Source organism: Labrus mixtus, chromosome 8 (genome assembly GCF_963584025.1).
Source record: "Labrus mixtus chromosome 8, fLabMix1.1, whole genome shotgun sequence".
NCBI classification, from domain to species: Eukaryota; Metazoa; Chordata; class Actinopteri; order Labriformes; family Labridae; genus Labrus; species Labrus mixtus.
In genome coordinates this window covers 30,545,514-30,561,851 of record NC_083619.1, presented here as the reverse complement: position 1 = coordinate 30,561,851, position 16,338 = coordinate 30,545,514, and the positions used below count along the sequence as shown (strand labels likewise).

Below are 16,338 nucleotides of genomic sequence, written 5' to 3'. Positions count from 1 at the left end.
CTGTCTTTAACCTGTCTATGACCTGTCTGTGACCTGTCTATGACCTGTCTTTAACCTGTCTATGACCTGTCTTTAACCTGTCTATGACCTGTCTTTAACCTGTCTGTGACCTGTCTGTGACCTGTCTATGACCTGTCTTTAACCTGTCTATGACCTGTCTGTGACCTGTCTATGACCTGTCTTTAACCTGTCTATGACCTGTCTGTGACCTGTCTATGACCTGTCTTTAACCTGTCTATGACCTGTCTTTAACCTGTCTATGACCTTTCTTTAACCTGTCTGTGACCTGTCTGTGACCTGTCTGTGACCTGTCTTTAACCTGTCTATGACCTGTCTGTGACCTGTCTGTGACCTGTCTATGACCTGTCTATGACCTGTCTTTAACCTGTCTGTGACCTGTCTATGACTTGTCTGTGACCTGTCTTTAACCTGTCTGTGACCTGTCTATGACCTGTCTTTAACCTGTCTGTGACCTGTCTATGACTTGTCTGTGACCTGTCTTTAACCTGTCTGTGACCTGTCTGTGACCTGTCTATGACCTGTCTGTGACCTGTCTTTAACCTGTCTGTGACCTGTCTATGACCTGTCTGTGACCTGTCTTTAACCTGTCTGTGACCTGTCTATGACTTGTCTGTGACCTGTCTGTGACCTGTCTATGACCTGTCTGTGACCTGTCTATGACCTGTCTATGACCTGTCTGTGACCTGTCTTTAACCTGTCTGTGACCTGTCTATGACTTGTCTGTGACCTGTCTATGACCCGTCTGTGACCTGTCTGTGACCTGTCTATGACCTGTCTGTGACCTGTCTATGACCTGTCTATGACCTGTCTGTGACCTGTCTATGACCTGTCTGTGACCTGTCTTTAACCTGTCTATGACCTGTCTATGACCTGTCTATGACCTGTCTGTGACCTGTCTATGACTTGTCTATGACCTGTCTATGACCTGTCTGTGACCTGTCTATGACCTGTCTATGACCTGTCTATGACCTGTCTGTGACCTGTCTCTGTCCTCTCAGGTCTGTCCATCGTCATTGGGGAGGTCTTACGTCAGATCCCTCTGGCGGTTCTATTCGGGATCTTCCTCTACATGGGTGTGATGTCACTGAATGGGATCCAGCTCACTGACAGACTCATCCTGCTGCTGATGCCCCCAAAGTACCACCCCGACCAAAGCTATGTCCGCAAGGTTAGCCTCCCCCTGATCACGTATATCACACCCCCCGTCAGACTCTTCTAGTGACTTCTCTGGATACATGTCCCTTACTCAGATTGTAACAGACTCACAACTCAACAGAATCACCAAAAACCTTTTGATGAACTTTCATTAGACTAGAAATTAATTGAGGTCCATCAATTATTCCCTGACATGATGTGTGTTTGACAGATCTGCAGACTTGTTGGTCTTGACTGGAGACATGGCAGGTGTTGTTGGTTTTTACATGCAGGGACATTTTCAGTTTCACTGAGTCGTCATTTGGTAAAGTAAGTCGTGACTTGGACCTGACTCTGAATTGAAGTCGTGAAGTACATGCCTTGGTTTGGGTGACAGACGGGTGAGACTGTCAGATTGGTCGCCGTAGTAACAGCCGTAGCAGGGGTGTTGTGGTTCAGAGGGAGCTGAGCCTAAAGACAGGGCTTTAGATTTACAATCGATCTTCGTTCTAAACCTCACCTGTGGTCATGAAAAATGAGATCACAGATATATCACCTGAAGCGAGTTTCCTCTGCAGGGTGTCTGGACTCAGGATTAGGGCTCATTTATGCACTACGTCCATTACGCATATGGATACAGACGGATCCTTCTGTCCGTACTCCGGGTTCGGTTCGTCCGTATTTCTGCATGTTTACTGGATGCTAACGGATACAGATCAAATGTTGCTTAGTGTAGCCAACAGTTGGAGAAGTGGAGGTCAGTGAGAGTGGATGCATTCTTTTACATCCATCCCAATGAGAAGGACACACGTGAGTATATACTGCAGGTTATATTGTTTAAAACATTAGTGTCTACTTTCATTGATAAAGGAAGCAGCCTTATATATGGGGGAGGAGCTCAGATATCTGGAGGAGTCATCAGGTAGGACCCCGATCTCACTGGAGGGATTGTATATCTCACCCCACTTTGGAACACCTCAGGGATGTCTGCGGTGAATTGCTCAGCCTGCTGCGACTTGATCCAGGATACTGAAATAAAATAGAAATGTGACTTGAAAAGGTTATGACTTGGGTCTTGTTTCTCTTGGATCCTAATTTGGGGAATTTTTAATGTTGACTTTACTTTAATTCTGACCTGGGTCTTGTTCATTGAACTGAACTGGACTTGGACTTTACTTGGCACTTGTATGGGAATTGATATGGGGCATGTTGCCCTGATTATGACTAGGCTAGACTCTTGTTGGACTTGGAATTTATTAAACATCTAGTCCAAGTCGATCTTTCAGACAACTGTGCGTGAACAGTCACCAACCTATAGATTGACCATCGTCTCTCTGTGTGTCCATGCTCTGTTACAGGTGAGGACGCTGAGGATGCACCTGTTCACTATCGTCCAGCTGATCTGTCTGTCTGTCCTGTGGGTTGTCATGGCGACAGCAGCCGCGCTGGCGTTCCCCTTCATGCTGCTGCTGACCATCCCTGTGAGGATGCTGGTGCTGCCCCGTATCTTCAGCTGGAGAGAGATTCAGAGTGTGAGTAACACAAGCCATCAGAGGGAACAGAGAGGTTAACCTTTTAGAGTCACCTGCTAACTGTTAGCTTGTGTTAGCCTTATTGAACAGCTGAACGTTTAAAGATCATAAACACTAAATGTTTGTGCTCGTTGTCAGAAGACACGTGGAATCAGCAGCTAGCATAATGTAGCCCTGCCATGCTAACTGTTTGTAGCATGTTGAAGTAGCTGCATTCTAGAACTTCTGATACCTAGCATATCTACCTGCTTATATAATGCTAATACTACATGCGTAACATCCTGTTATTATGCTAGTTGTTCTGAGTTAGCTGGTCTGTATTAAATGAAATAGTTTGACATGTTCGATTCACTAGCTGTTTATGGTTAGCTAAAGTTAGCTAGTCAGTCTTAGCATAAATAATATGATGTTGGATATGCTAGCCATCTACTGTACCGTTTGCTGGTGTTAGCTGGTCCACATTAGCAAAAACAGCTTAGTTATGGTAGTTACAGTTATAGTAGTTGAATCTTGTTCGTATCATTAACCCCATACTGTTACCATGACAACAACCTGCAGTCCTGACCTCTGACCTCTGGTCCTGCAGCTGGATGCTGATGATGCAGAGCCTCACCTGGAGGAGAAGGAGGGGCAGGACGAGTACTCACAGCTGCAGATGCCCGTGTGACCAGTCTGCAGCCTTGTGATTGGCTGAGCCACCTCCTTCATTAGCATATCCGACGTGTATCCTGTAGCATTGCTTGAAAATCCTGTTTTTTATAAATCCGACTTTATCTTCTTGATTCATGGGACGGTCTCGTCTCCGACTCTGATGATGCTGCTCAACAAACCGCTTCAGTCTCAACTCTATTCTCTGTCGTTTGTTTTAAAGATCAAACTAACTGAACGCAGTCGGTCCTGCTTTTGTCTCATGCTGAATGTTTCTATCAATAAAGGCAAATTCATGATTAACATTTAGATTTCTTCCCATTCATTTGTAGATAACAGCATTATGAGACTTCCAGTCAATCACACGTGATCTGTCTGCAGCGAGTCTAACCCAACATGTCGTCTGTCTGTCATCATGAACACGTCCTAAAACCAGTGTTATGGATCTGATTATGTTCTGACATTATCTCTGTGTCCTCTCTTTAAGATCAGGTCTCCTCGTCTTTCAAACACACTGAGCAGGTGTTTGTCGTATAGCTCGTATAATGACCCCTGTGTGTCGTCTCCAGGATTTATCTGAGCCCCATGAACCGATCTCACATTGGGCCCCTCCCCCCCTGAGATAGGACTATAACCACACCTCCGTCACATTACTGATCCTTTAAGAGATTCATGTGAAGGTCGGGAACATTTTGAATGATCCATAGTAACAAGAAGTACCAAAGCTTAAATAAAACTGACTTCTATCTTTCATTAGACAGATGTCACAGTGATGTGTACTCGCCTTCACTCACTCACTCAATACTTCTCCACTCCGCCTGCAAGACACAGAAAAATACAATAAGAGGAACTAATGGGCCCGTAACAGCCCTTAAAATCATCTGGATATTTCTTCCCCATACATCGCATCTGCTCTTCAGGCATTACCTGCCCTCCACCTTTTCTCCTTTCATCAAACCTCCGGCCACTAGGGGTCGCCACTCCCCTCCAGAGATAATAATAAGTTATTTTTTTGTTTGTTTTTTATTCACCAAAATGTGCATAAACACACACACTCACACAATAAAAAAAAAGGGATACAAACAAGAGGGGAGCTGTGGTACGATACAGTTTTGCAAGCAGATTTAGACAAAAACAAACAAACAAACAAAACAAAAGGAAAAGGGTCAGTAAATGAAATGAATGAATTAGACAAAATAAGCAAATGAGCAAACAGGACAAAGAAAAACATGGAGACAGTATAGTAACAAAATGATGTCAAATAAAACTGGTGGGATAGGTTGTACACAGGGTGAAGATTTTTGGTGTTATTTGTTTGTTTTTCACTCTGTATGGGTGCTAACATGATGAAATACAGACTGTTTGTAAATGATATTATATATAATAATAAGTTAAAGAGCTGAGGCAGCATCGCTCATGTGTGACAGACAGCATGTTGAACAACATTAAAGATCTGGAACATTATTATTATTTCGACGTCACTTTTTAATGGTGCACTGTCACTCTACACTAAGCTAAGCCCCGCCCCCTGCTCTGACCAAACCTGGTTGTCATGGCAACCTCCCCCACTGTCACAATGTGTCCATCAGAGCGTCTCAGGGGAAACCTGAGCACGCGTGACGCCTGGTGGTCACCTGATCCGAGCAGCTGCTGAATGTTTGATGGAGGTCTGTCAGAGATCCTCGCCCGCCGCAGAACGACCACACACACCTGAACAGGTAGAGACAGGTAGAGACACCTGGTAGAGACAGGTAGACCTCCGGTAGAGATCGGTTTGAGGACGTGTAGAGGACAGGTTGACGCTCGGACAGGACGCTGTAACAGGCAGGTACTCTCTCACTCTGTAGTCTGTCTTTCTTTTCTCTGCAGACACTCTAAAATGTTTCTTACCTGTGTGACATCATCACCTGTATCATGTGTCTCACCTGTAAAAACCCCACATATTTATAAACTGCTACAGCTGACAACAGAGAGTGCTTCACCTGTTTCCTGTGGTTTTCTTTATGTAACTGACGCTGTGTGTCACACTCACACAGAACTCTGAAAACATCCCCATATCTATATAACGTTACCTGACTCTTTCCTGCCAGCCTCCTGATCAAACATCCGGCATGAAGTTGAGGTGAGGGAAATATTGAGTCAAATTCAGCGAGCAGGCTGAGGGGATGATGTTATTATCCTGGCACCAGTTTGTCTGCTCTTGTGATGGTAACCATGAACACGTCCAGCTACACACAGCGCTGATATAAAGATGGACCAACAGGGCAAACATCACGCCGTGACAGACGCCTGCGTGAACAACCGGCTGCCAGAAATGTTTCTAGATATTCTCTGGAGTGTTTGAAGGATTTATTTCTTTGTTTTACTTGAAAAATCACTCCAACAGTTTCAAAGAGTTCACAGGCTGAAGTTTGATTTGTTAACGTGTGATGATGAAAACGTTGTGGTCACCTGATGTGTTCCCCGTTAGTCACTGAACTTCAGAGTGTTTGAAAAGAGTCAGGATCAGATGAGTCTGCAGGAGGTCCACATACTGAGGTCTGTATTGATGTGGACCAGTTTGTTTCTTTATACAGTTTAGACGTTCTCTCCTGTATATGTGTTTGATGAGAGCAACAATTCATTAATCAGACGCTTTTATCTAAAGCGACGAACATCAGAGAGTAAGAACAACAAGGAGAGAGAGAGGAGGAGAACATGACAGTAAGAGCAAACAGATTTAAGTCTGATCGACACACAGGTGGTGACAGGAAGTGACCAGAGGCAGAGCACAGCTGCTGACAGGAAGTGACCAGAGGTGCTGACAGGAAGTGACCACAGCTGCTGACAGGAAGTGACCAGAGGCAGAGCACTTTGTATTTTTAGAAAGTTAATGTATCATCATCATCAACAACATGGACAGCGGTTCTTTAGAGTTCCAATCAGAAACAAAACAATCCTAAATGATGTGGTTGTCGGGGTTGTCGTCAGTGGCCTCATCAAGGTAGTGGGTGTTCATAAAGAGCTGGGACTCTGCAGATGGCCTGCACTCCGGAGGTCTGAACCAGCCTGTGAGCTGTGACTCGAGCTGTGACTCGAGCTGCGCTCCCACTCTGATGGACCTCAGTTCTGTCTACAGAAAGATGATTCTTTTTACACTTTATCAAGAGGACACACTGGGACATGCTATCTGAGATGAGTTTTATTGTTTTAAACAAAGTTTGAACATCACATCTCATATCAACACTGCAGCGCAGTTACCACCAACTCTCTGCCGCCCCTCTTTGTCACTCTCACTGTTAGGCTGTTAGCGCCCCCTGTTGGTGAGTTAGACTCTTTTTTACAATGAGGCTGGTTTACAGAGAAACAGACCTCATGGATCATTTAAACACAAACAGAATTGACGCACAGAGATGCAGTTTGCTCTGCAGCGCAGTTAGGCGAGCATTTAACCCTTTCGATCAGATCCGCTGCCCTGCGGTTTAGATGCTTCCAACATACCTGATTCAAATTAAGTGTTCATCATCAGGCTTCTTGATGACGAGCTGATCTGATTCAGATGTGTTGGAAAAGGGAAACATCTAAACCATGCAGGGCAGCGGGTCCCCAGGACCAGGATTGAGAAACACTTAAGATGGTGTCTTTTTGACTCTTTGTACAGGTTTAGTGGGCGCAAAAGCAACATAATCCTTTTGTGAATCCGGCCCTCAGTGTGAGCCAGGTGCTACTTATTGCTCAGTTCAGGTGTGTGTGAGGTTGTTACCAGAGCTCTGATTGACAGGTGTCTGTACCTGCTACAGGTGATGGTGTCAGGATGTCTGACGGGAGGCAGCGAACTTTGTCCACCTCAGGAGAGTCTCTGTATCAGATCCTCGCTCTGCAGAAAGGCTGCAGCCATGAAGACATCAAGAAGTCCTACAGGTGAGAGATTTAGCCCCGCCCACTCACCTGCAGTCACACCCTCCCCCAGTCTGTAGTTCCCTCAGATAAACTGATTCTGCTGACACGTGAAGTGTGTGTTAACATGAGATATGTGCAAACGTCAACAGGAAGTTGGCGTTGCGGTACCACCCCGATAAGAATCCGGACGATCCTGACGCGGCAGAGAAGTTTAAGGAGCTGAACGCAGCTCACGCCGTTCTGTCTGACCTGACAAAGAGGAACATCTATGACTCGTATGGCTCTCTGGGACTCTACGTGGCCCAGCAGTTTGGAGAGGACAACGTCAACACCTACTTCATGCTGTCCACCTGGTGGGCCAAGGTGGGCGGGGCTTACACTGACCAATCAGAGAACACTTCATGATCCAATAAAATACATATTTTTACTGATTGACATTGACAGACAAACATGGCTCTGACAGAGGCATTAACGTGGTTAATGTATTCTGTCTTGGGGTCTGTATCCTGTTTCTGTCTAGGGGTCTGGATCATGATCTATATCTTGTTATGCCTCAGGGTTTGTATCTTGTTCCTGTCTAGGGGTCTGGATCTTGATCTGTATCTTGTTCCTGTCTCAGGGTCTGTATCCTGTTTCTGTCTCAGAGTCTGGATCTTGATCAGTATCTTGTTCCTGTCTCAGGGTCTGTATCTTGATCTATAACTTGTTCCTGTCTTGGGGTCTGTATCCTGTTTCTGTCTAGGGGTCTAGATCTTGATCTATATCTTGTTATGCCTCATGGTCTGTATCTTGTTCCTTTCTCTGGGTCTGGATCTTGATCTATATCTTGTTATGCCTCAGGGTCTGTATCTTGTTCCTGTCTATGGGTCTGGATCTTGATCTGTATCTTGTTTCTGTCTCGTGGTCTTGATCTGTATCTGTATCTTGTTCCTGTCTCAGGGTCTGTATCCTGTTTCTGTCTCAGAGTCTGGATCTTGATCTGTATTTTGTTCCTGTCTAGAGGTCTCAGTCTAGATCTTGTTCCTGTCTCAGGGTCTGTATCCTGTTTCTGTCTCAGGGTCTGTATCCTGTTTCTGTCTTGGGGTCTGTATCCTGTTTCTGTCTTGGGGTCTGTATCCTGTTTCTGTCTAGGGGTCTGGATCTTGATCTATATATTGTTATGCCTCAGGGTTTGTATCTTGTTCCTGTCTAGGGGTCTGGATCTTGATCTGTATCTTGTTCCTGTCTCAGGGTCTGTATCCTGTTTCTGTCTCAGAGTCTGGATCTTGATCTGTATCTTGTTCCTGTCTAGGGGTCTCAGTCTAGATCTTGTTCCTGTCTCAGGGTCTGTATCTTGATCTATAACTTGTTCCTGTCTTGGGGTCTGTATCCTGTTTCTGTCTAGGGGTCTAGATCTTGATCTATAACTTGTTCCTGTCTTGGGGTCTGTATCCTGTTTCTGTCTAGGGGTCTAGATCTTGATCTATATCTTGTTATGCCTCAGGGTCTGTATCTTGTTCCTGTCTAGGGGTCTGGATCTTGATCTGTATCTTGTTTCTGTCTCGTGGTCTTGATCTGTATCTTGTTCCTGTCTCAGGGTCTGGATCTTGATCTGTATCTTGTTCCTGTCTAGAGGTCTCAGTCTAGATCTTGTTCCTGTCTCAGGGTCTGTATCCTGTTTCTGTCTCAGGGTCTGGATCTTGATCTATAACTTATTCCTGTCTCAAGGTCTGTATCCTGTTTCTGTCTCAGGGTCTGGATCTTGATCTGTATCTTGTTCCTGTCTAGAGGTTTCAGTCTAGATCTTGTTCCTGTCTCAGGGTCTGTATCCTGTTTCTGTCTAGGGGTCTGGATCTTGATCTATAACTTCTTCCTGTCTCAAGGTCTGTATCCTGTTTCTGTCTCAGGGTCTGGATCTTGATCTGTATCTTGTTCCTGTCTCAGGGTCTGTATCCTGTTTCTGTCTCAGGGTCTGGATCTTGATCTGTATCTTGTTCCTGTCTTAGGGTCTGGATCTTGATCTGTATCTTGTTCCTGTCTCAGGGTCTGGGTCTGGATCTTGTTCCTGTCTCAGGGTCTGTATCTTGTTCCTGTCTCAGAGTCTGGGTCTGGATCTTGTTCCTGTCTCAGGGTCTGGATATTGTTTCTGTCTCAGGGTCTGGATCTTGATCTGTATCTTGTTCCTGTCTCAGAGTCTGGGTCTGGATCTTGTTCCTGTCTCAGGGTCTGGATTTTGATCTGTATCTTGTTTCTTTCTCAGAGGCTGGATCTTGATCTGTATCTTGTTCCTGTCTCAGGGTCTGGATCTCGTTTCTTTCTAAGGGTCTAGATCTTGATCTGTATCTTGTTTCTTTCTCAGAGGCTGGATCTTGATATGTATCTTGTTCCTGTCTCAGGGTCTGGATCTTGTTTCTTTCTCAGAGGCTGGATCTTGATCTGTATCTTGTTCCTGTCTCAGGGTCTGGATCTTGTTTCTTTCTAAGGGTCTAGATCTTGATCTGTATCTTGTTTCTTTCTCAGGGTCTGGATCTTGTTTCTTTCTCAGAGGCTGGATCTTGATCTGTATCTTGTTCCTGTCTCAGGGTCTGGGTCTGGATCTTGTTCCTGTCTCAGGGTCTGTATCTTGTTCCTGTCTCAGAGTCTGTATCTTGTTCCTGTCTCAGAGTCTGGGTATGGATCTTGTTCCTGTCTCAGGGTCTGGATCTTGATCTGTATCTTGTTCCTGTCTCAGGGTCTGGATCTTGTTTCTTTCTCAGAGGCTGGATCTTGATCTGTATCTTGTTCCTGTCTCAGGGTCTGTTTGCGGTGTGTGGACTCCTGACTGGCTTTTACTGCTGCTGCTGTCTCTGCTGCTGCTGTAACTGCTGCTGTGGGAAACTGAAGCCACCACCCGCAGGTGAGGGGGCGGAGCCAGAGTATGTCTCCCCTGACGACCTGGAGGAGGAGTTACGCAACGACCGGGACAATGGTGAGAGCACAGGAAGTTCTGAGCTTTAAATTTGAAAGGCAAATATTTCTAATCACTATTACTGATGATCGGCAGGTGATCCGATCTGTCAATCAAAAGTTTCTGAAAATATCTGAACAACAAGTCAACGAGAATACCTTAAAGGTCCAATCAGTGAGATGTGTAGTGAGTGAAATGATAAAGTAAGCTTACTATATGATCAGACATTAAAGGCTTAATATGTGATGTTTCACACTTAAATGTATAAATCAAGTATCTCCTCTGAAAATAACTCTGTGAGTCATGACTGTCTACAATGGGTGTAACACCCGAGTCCCACTGTCTGTGATGTTTTCAGAGTTTTCAGAGTCCTATCTTCACTTTGTTTACATCGCCCGGACGGCCGGCTGACTCCTCCCCTCGTGTATAAAAGTTGTTTAATTGAGGGACTAGAGAAAAGAAGAATAACATACTGTACTCACTGCTTAACTGTGTTTCTAGATCACGCTCATTTCAGGTAAATTTACATGCAGTGTGAAGATACGAGCAGAATAAAGATCGCTAGCATTAGCATGCTAACACAACAATGCAGCGAGAGTTGTTTTGGTTTCATGCTGGTGCTCAAGGGCGACATCTGCTGGATCAAAAAGTTGCATATTCTGCCTTTAAGGAAACATGCTATGTTGAAGTGCTGGCTTCTCTGACAACAATGCAGCAGCCAGTATGTCCTCCTTCTAACTTTAGATTCTGCTCCTGAATGCTCTGGATTTCCAGATCTTTGATTCTCAGCAGCTGAACATTAACCAGCCTCGTTTTTGTGTCTGTGCAGATGTTGAAGCTCCGATCGTTCAGCAGCCGACAAACGCCAGCGAGAAAACTCAGCTGATCACCGATGGACACCGTAGATACGGAGACACGTACACATGAAGCCGGCAGGAAACAGGAAACGTATCACCGACCCACCTGACGCAGTCATCAAACTCAAAACAACACCTGATGATTCCTGCAGGTGGATCTGCATGAACAGTGCACTGTAAAAAAATGAGCACAAAGTAGATTCTATAAACTGAATTAAAGTTTGACGTTAAAGCAACAATCTGACTTTTAAACAAAAATATCCTGTTTCACTAATCAGAACTTTGAGCTCCTTCACCTGTGTCACACCTGTGCGTCAGTATAGAGAAGCACATAAGGGATACAGGTGAACCCTCGTTAAAACATGACCTCAACAAGATCCAAACCGTTGTTAAAACATGATCTCAACAAGATCCAAACCCTCGTTAAAACATGATCTCAACAAGATCCTAACCCTCGTTAAAACATGATCTCAACAAGATCCAAACCCTCGTTAAAACATGATCTCAACAAGATCCTAACCCTCGTTAAAACATGACCTCAACAAGATCCAAACCGTCGTTAAAACATGATCTCAACAAGATCCTAACCCTCGTTAAAACATGATCTCAACAAGATCCTGACCCTCGTTAAAACATGACCTCAACAAGATCCTAACCCTCGTTAAAACATGATCTCAACAAGATCCTAACCCTCGTTAAAACATGATCTCAACAAGGTCCAAACCCTCGTTAAAACATGACCTCAACAAGATCCAAACCGTCGTTAAAACATGATCTCAACAAGATCCTAACCCTCGTTAAAACATGATCTTAATATCACGCCCAATCAAGATAAATATCTTGCTTATTGTTAAAGTAAGCAGCTTTTTTTGTGTGTCTGAGCATTTTTCAGATCTTGTCTTGGTCCTGGTCCTTGCAGGATCCAGTTCTTGTCTAAAGTCTTGTCTGTGGAAGATCTGCAATTTGTTCTGAGACTCGTTCAATCCGATAGACGTTTTGTTTAGTATCTTGTCTGAGGAAGATCCATATCTTGCTTCATAAGTGGTGTAAACCAGATCCCTGTGATGAGTTCAGGATCCATAAAAAAAACAGGATTCATAACATCAAAGTTCCTCTTTAGTTTTCCAAATCGTCCGACTATTGCTTTCATGAAGAAGTTCATTTCAGTTTAACTCTGAGTATTAAACTTATATTTTATTAAACTCAGTCTCTGATTGGTTGTTTGGTGTTGATTCAATAAGACGTAACCCTGAATGTGTCGTCCGTTTAGAATAATGAAATCATAACGTTAATATGAATCAGGTTTGTCGTCACTTGTGTTGATGTAAATAAAGTTTTGGTGTGAAAGTTGATGGTTTGATGATGTCACTTTGTTAAATAAAACCTGCTTTGTGACCCCTGTGATGATGTCATGTGATGATGCTCTGCTGGTGAGTCCTCCTGTGCTGCAGGGGGCGCTGTCTTTACACAGAGGAGATAGCTGGTGGTCTCCTCCCCACATCATTAAAGAGGACATATTCTCCCCCCTCCTCCACCTTTTCAAACAGTCCCCTCCTCCACCTTTTCAAACAGCCCCCTCCTCCACCTTTTCAAACAGCCCCCTCCTCCATCTTTTCAAACAGTCCTCTCCTCCATCTTTTCAAACAGCCCCCTCCTCCACCTTTTCAAACAGCCCCCTCCTCCACCTTTTCAAACAGTCCCCTCCTCCACCTTTTCAAACAGCCCCCTCCTCCACCTTTTCAAACAGCCCCCTCCTCCACCTTTTCAAACAGCCCCCTCCTCCATCTTTTCAAACAGTCCTCTCCTCCACCTTTTCAAACAGTCCCCTCCTCCACCTTTTCAAACAGCCCCCTCCTCCACCTTTTCAAACAGCCCCCTCCTCCATCTTTTCAAACAGTCCTCTCCTCCATCTTTTCAAACAGCCCCCTCCTCCACCTTTTCAAACAGTTCCCCTCCTCCACCTTTTCAAACAGTCCCCTCCTCCACCTTTTCAAACAGCCCCCTCCTCCACCTTTTCAAACAGTCCCCTCCTCCACCTTTTCAAACAGTCCCCTTGTGGTCAAAATATAACATGAATCAAGCACCAGAGGAGGTTTGTGACCCTGTATAAACCAGCTCTCTCAGAACGCTCCGTTTTGGTGTGTGTGTCTCTTTAAATGTAATGACCCCCCCCCCCCCCCCCCCCCCCGAGTTTTCCCCATAGACATCACTCCTCTGTAGAGAGAATAAAAATGGCCGACCTGCAAAAAAGTTTTGTTCTAGGCTGGAGGTGGAGTCCATGGGTGGAGATACCAGGGGAGGGGAATCCTACTGTGACATCACAAGAAGAGCACATTTGAAACAGAGCATTTTTCTCTGTGTTGTAAGACTTATGCAGACCACAAACAAAGGACTGGATGGTTTATTTCACATGTTGTGGGTCAGTAGACTCTCAGGTTACACAGATATATGTTCAGAAACACTGAAGAAGAGGATTTTTCAGAATATGTCCCCTTTAAAACTTAAGAATTTTATTTCATTTTTTTATTTCATTTCGAGCAGTTTTTATTTCGTATCCATTCTGATTCTGTTTGAAAACAAGGTCAGAGTAATCACAGATTTATCTGAGTCAGCTTTTATTTTGAAATTCATAAACTCATCAACTCAATCCAAAGGCTGTGACCCGGCTGTGGATTAACAGAAGACATGGAGACTGAAAAGTTCTGAAGCTTTAAAACGACTGAGTCCTGCACCCTGTCAACAGAAACATCTAGACCGTTTGAAGGAGTTTGTCTGCGATTTTTAATCAATTAAAACATTAAATTACTCAACATCTGGGGGCTTGATTTTTATTTATTTTATTATTCATGTACTCCAGCAGGAGGCGCTGCAGCCTCCTCCTCCTGATACAGGGTACTGTACCTTTAATAACCCATGTGGCGCTGAGACACCCCCCCCCCCCCCCCCCCCCCCCCCCCCTACTGTCCTGTCCGACCGACCCCCTTTCTGACCTTTGACATATAAGGGCATGTCGGCACGGCAACGGCTGACGTCTGTCCGTCTAAAAACAGACCGAGAGCTCCTCACTGCGCAGACTCCAACAACTCTTCAACAGCGCTCACTCTCCGCTGCTGCTTTCATTCTTTATTTCTTTCAACTTTGTTCAGTCTCTGGGATTTATCGCTGTTTCCCCCGCTGACTCCTCCGGTGAATCCCCCGGTGTCTCTCCGGTATCTCCCCCGGTGTCTCCCCCGGTGACCCCCGGTGCCCCCCCACACACACTCGGCAGCATGGACAGTTTGGAGAAGCAGCTCGTCTGTCCCATCTGTCTGGAGATGTTCACCAAACCTGTGGTCATCCTGCCCTGCCAACACAACCTGTGCCGCAAATGTGCCAACGACGTATTCCAGGTGAGACACACACACACACACACACACACACACACACACACACACACACACACACACACACACACACACACACACACACACACACACACACACACACACACACACGCCCCCCGTCCCCGTCCCCGTCCTGAGCCCCGTGCAGAGCAACATCTAGATGTCATCAAATTCATGTAGAGACAAGAATAGTAATAATAAGAATAATAATACTAGAAATGCTAATGATGAAAGAAAGAAAGAAAGAAAATAAATAAAAACAATAAAAAATAAAAAAAAAGCAGCAAAAAATAAATAAATAAAGTCAAAAGACATAATCATGGTAACACTTTGAGAAATTAATCAAATTAGGCTTCTACTTGATCCCCCATTATGGGGATATAATCTATAACACGACCCCAAACTTTTTGGAATTGCATTTGTTGTCCTTTCACATAATACAGTTGTACAATACAGGTGTATAATACGATAGCAATTCTGACCACCACTGCTTGATTGGGGGAGGGGTTTCAGATTTCCAGTGGCATAAAATGCATTTTTTTGCTGCAGTCATAGCCAGTAGGATAAGTTTCTTTTCATGATTGTCAAATTTTATCAGCACTGTAGCATCGCCCAGAATAGCCATGCGGGGGTTTGGGGTCAGCTCTTTCAAAAATATTTTGGAAAGTTGGTCAAATATAAAGTTCCAGTAATCATTCAGTCTTTCACATTTCTAAAACGTATGTATTAAATCTCCTGTTTGATTGTTGCACCTAAGGCAGCAGGGAGATGTCTCCTGACTGAACTGATGCAGCCTATGTGGTGTGTAATATGTCCTATGAAAGATGTTAACTTGGATTAATCTGTGTTTTGTGTTAGTTAGGGTTGTTTGAGTCTTCTGGAGTAGGGACTGCCATTCATGCATTGAGTATTCATACTGAATTTTATTCTTGAGTTGGATCATCCTATCATCTTTCTGTTCGTTATTTAATACTGCGTATGATTTAGATATGAGGCCCTTCTGGGTGCTGGTAGTCCTAAACATTTTCTCTATCGATGTTTCTGCAATATGGGGGAAGCTGGGGGTTTTCATTTTGACCCAGTTCCTTATTTGCAAGTATTTATAAAAATGATTAGGTGGTATGTCTAATTTTTCCCTGAGGTATTTAAAATCTGCGAAAACATTTTGATGGCACAGATCTCCGATCTCTTCAATTCCCTTAAGTTTCCAGTCCTCGATGATTCTGTCTCTGCTGTCTTTAGGGACACCAAGGTGTTCTGAGACCCTATAAGTTTAAATGTTTCTTTCCAGCACTTAAATGTGTGATTTATTGAATTATTCATTGAACAAATTAATTACTAGTTTTCTGTGGTCTCAAAAACGTGCCAGGATTAAGTTATCATCATTGCAAGCTCCATTAAACAAAGGAGGTTTGAACCTACCTAATTTCAGGTTATATTACCTGGCCAGCCAATCTCCCAACATCTGGTGCTGGCTTAACAGTGACAAAGCATCCAGCCCTGGATGGACCAAATTGGAAAAGCATATAACGCATCCTACCCCATTATATTCAATACCGTTTATTGAAACCGTCAAAAACCTCAAAGCTGTTACTACAAACCGGGTCATAAATCACACATTTCACTACTTTGATCTGGATTGTTAAAGAAGCGTTTCAGACTCTGTTGTTGTCGTCATAAACACCTGTACCTGCTTGATGCCCCGCCCCCTGCAGGCGTCCAATCCCTACCTGTCGACAAGGAGCGGCTCCACGGTGACGTCCGGCGGTCGTTTCCGCTGCCCGTCGTGCCGCCATGAGGTCGTTCTGGATCGACACGGAGTGTACGGACTGCAGAGGAACCTGCTGGTGGAGAACATCATCGACATGTACAAGCAGGACAGCAGCAGGTAACACACACCTGGACACACACCTGCACACACACACCTGGACACACACCTGCACACATGCACCTGCACA

General features: G+C 44.5%; 3 protein-coding genes across 5 annotated transcripts in view; all 3 read left to right on the top strand.

The window, feature by feature from the left end:
• The window catches only part of slc4a2a (solute carrier family 4 member 2a), a 38,288-nt gene extending 34,650 nt beyond the window's left edge, over positions 1–3,638 (top strand). For both annotated transcript variants that reach the window (XM_061045513.1, XM_061045515.1), the window contains 3 exons: positions 1,020–1,189; positions 2,514–2,687; positions 3,274–3,638. In XM_061045513.1, coding sequence (XP_060901496.1) covers positions 1,020–1,189; positions 2,514–2,687; positions 3,274–3,354 — 425 coding nt within the window. In that variant the 3' untranslated portion in view covers positions 3,355–3,638. The remainder of the gene's footprint in view (positions 1–1,019; positions 1,190–2,513; positions 2,688–3,273) is intronic.
• Positions 3,639–5,035: 1,397 nt separating this feature from the next.
• LOC132979633 (dnaJ homolog subfamily C member 5B-like) lies at positions 5,036–11,816 on the top strand. 2 transcript variants are annotated; one of them, XM_061045516.1, is made up of 5 exons: positions 5,036–5,163; positions 7,115–7,235; positions 7,364–7,577; positions 9,987–10,161; positions 10,970–11,816. In XM_061045516.1, exons 2-5 carry the CDS (start codon positions 7,129–7,131, stop codon positions 11,065–11,067), a joined length of 594 nt encoding a protein of 197 aa, XP_060901499.1. In that variant the 5' UTR covers positions 5,036–5,163; positions 7,115–7,128; the 3' UTR covers positions 11,068–11,816. The 2 variants fall into 2 exon arrangements, with proteins under 2 accessions (XP_060901499.1, XP_060901500.1); XM_061045517.1 differs by lacking the exon at positions 5,036–5,163 and having other exon boundaries at positions 7,102–7,235.
• Positions 11,817–14,016: 2,200 nt separating this feature from the next.
• LOC132978432 (E3 ubiquitin-protein ligase TRIM63-like) overlaps positions 14,017–16,338 on the top strand; it is a 10,788-nt gene continuing 8,466 nt past the window's right edge. The window contains exons 1-2 of the mRNA XM_061043661.1: positions 14,017–14,386; positions 16,096–16,268. Of these exons, the coding sequence (XP_060899644.1) occupies positions 14,267–14,386; positions 16,096–16,268 (293 nt within the window). The 5' untranslated portion in view covers positions 14,017–14,266. The remainder of the gene's footprint in view (positions 14,387–16,095; positions 16,269–16,338) is intronic.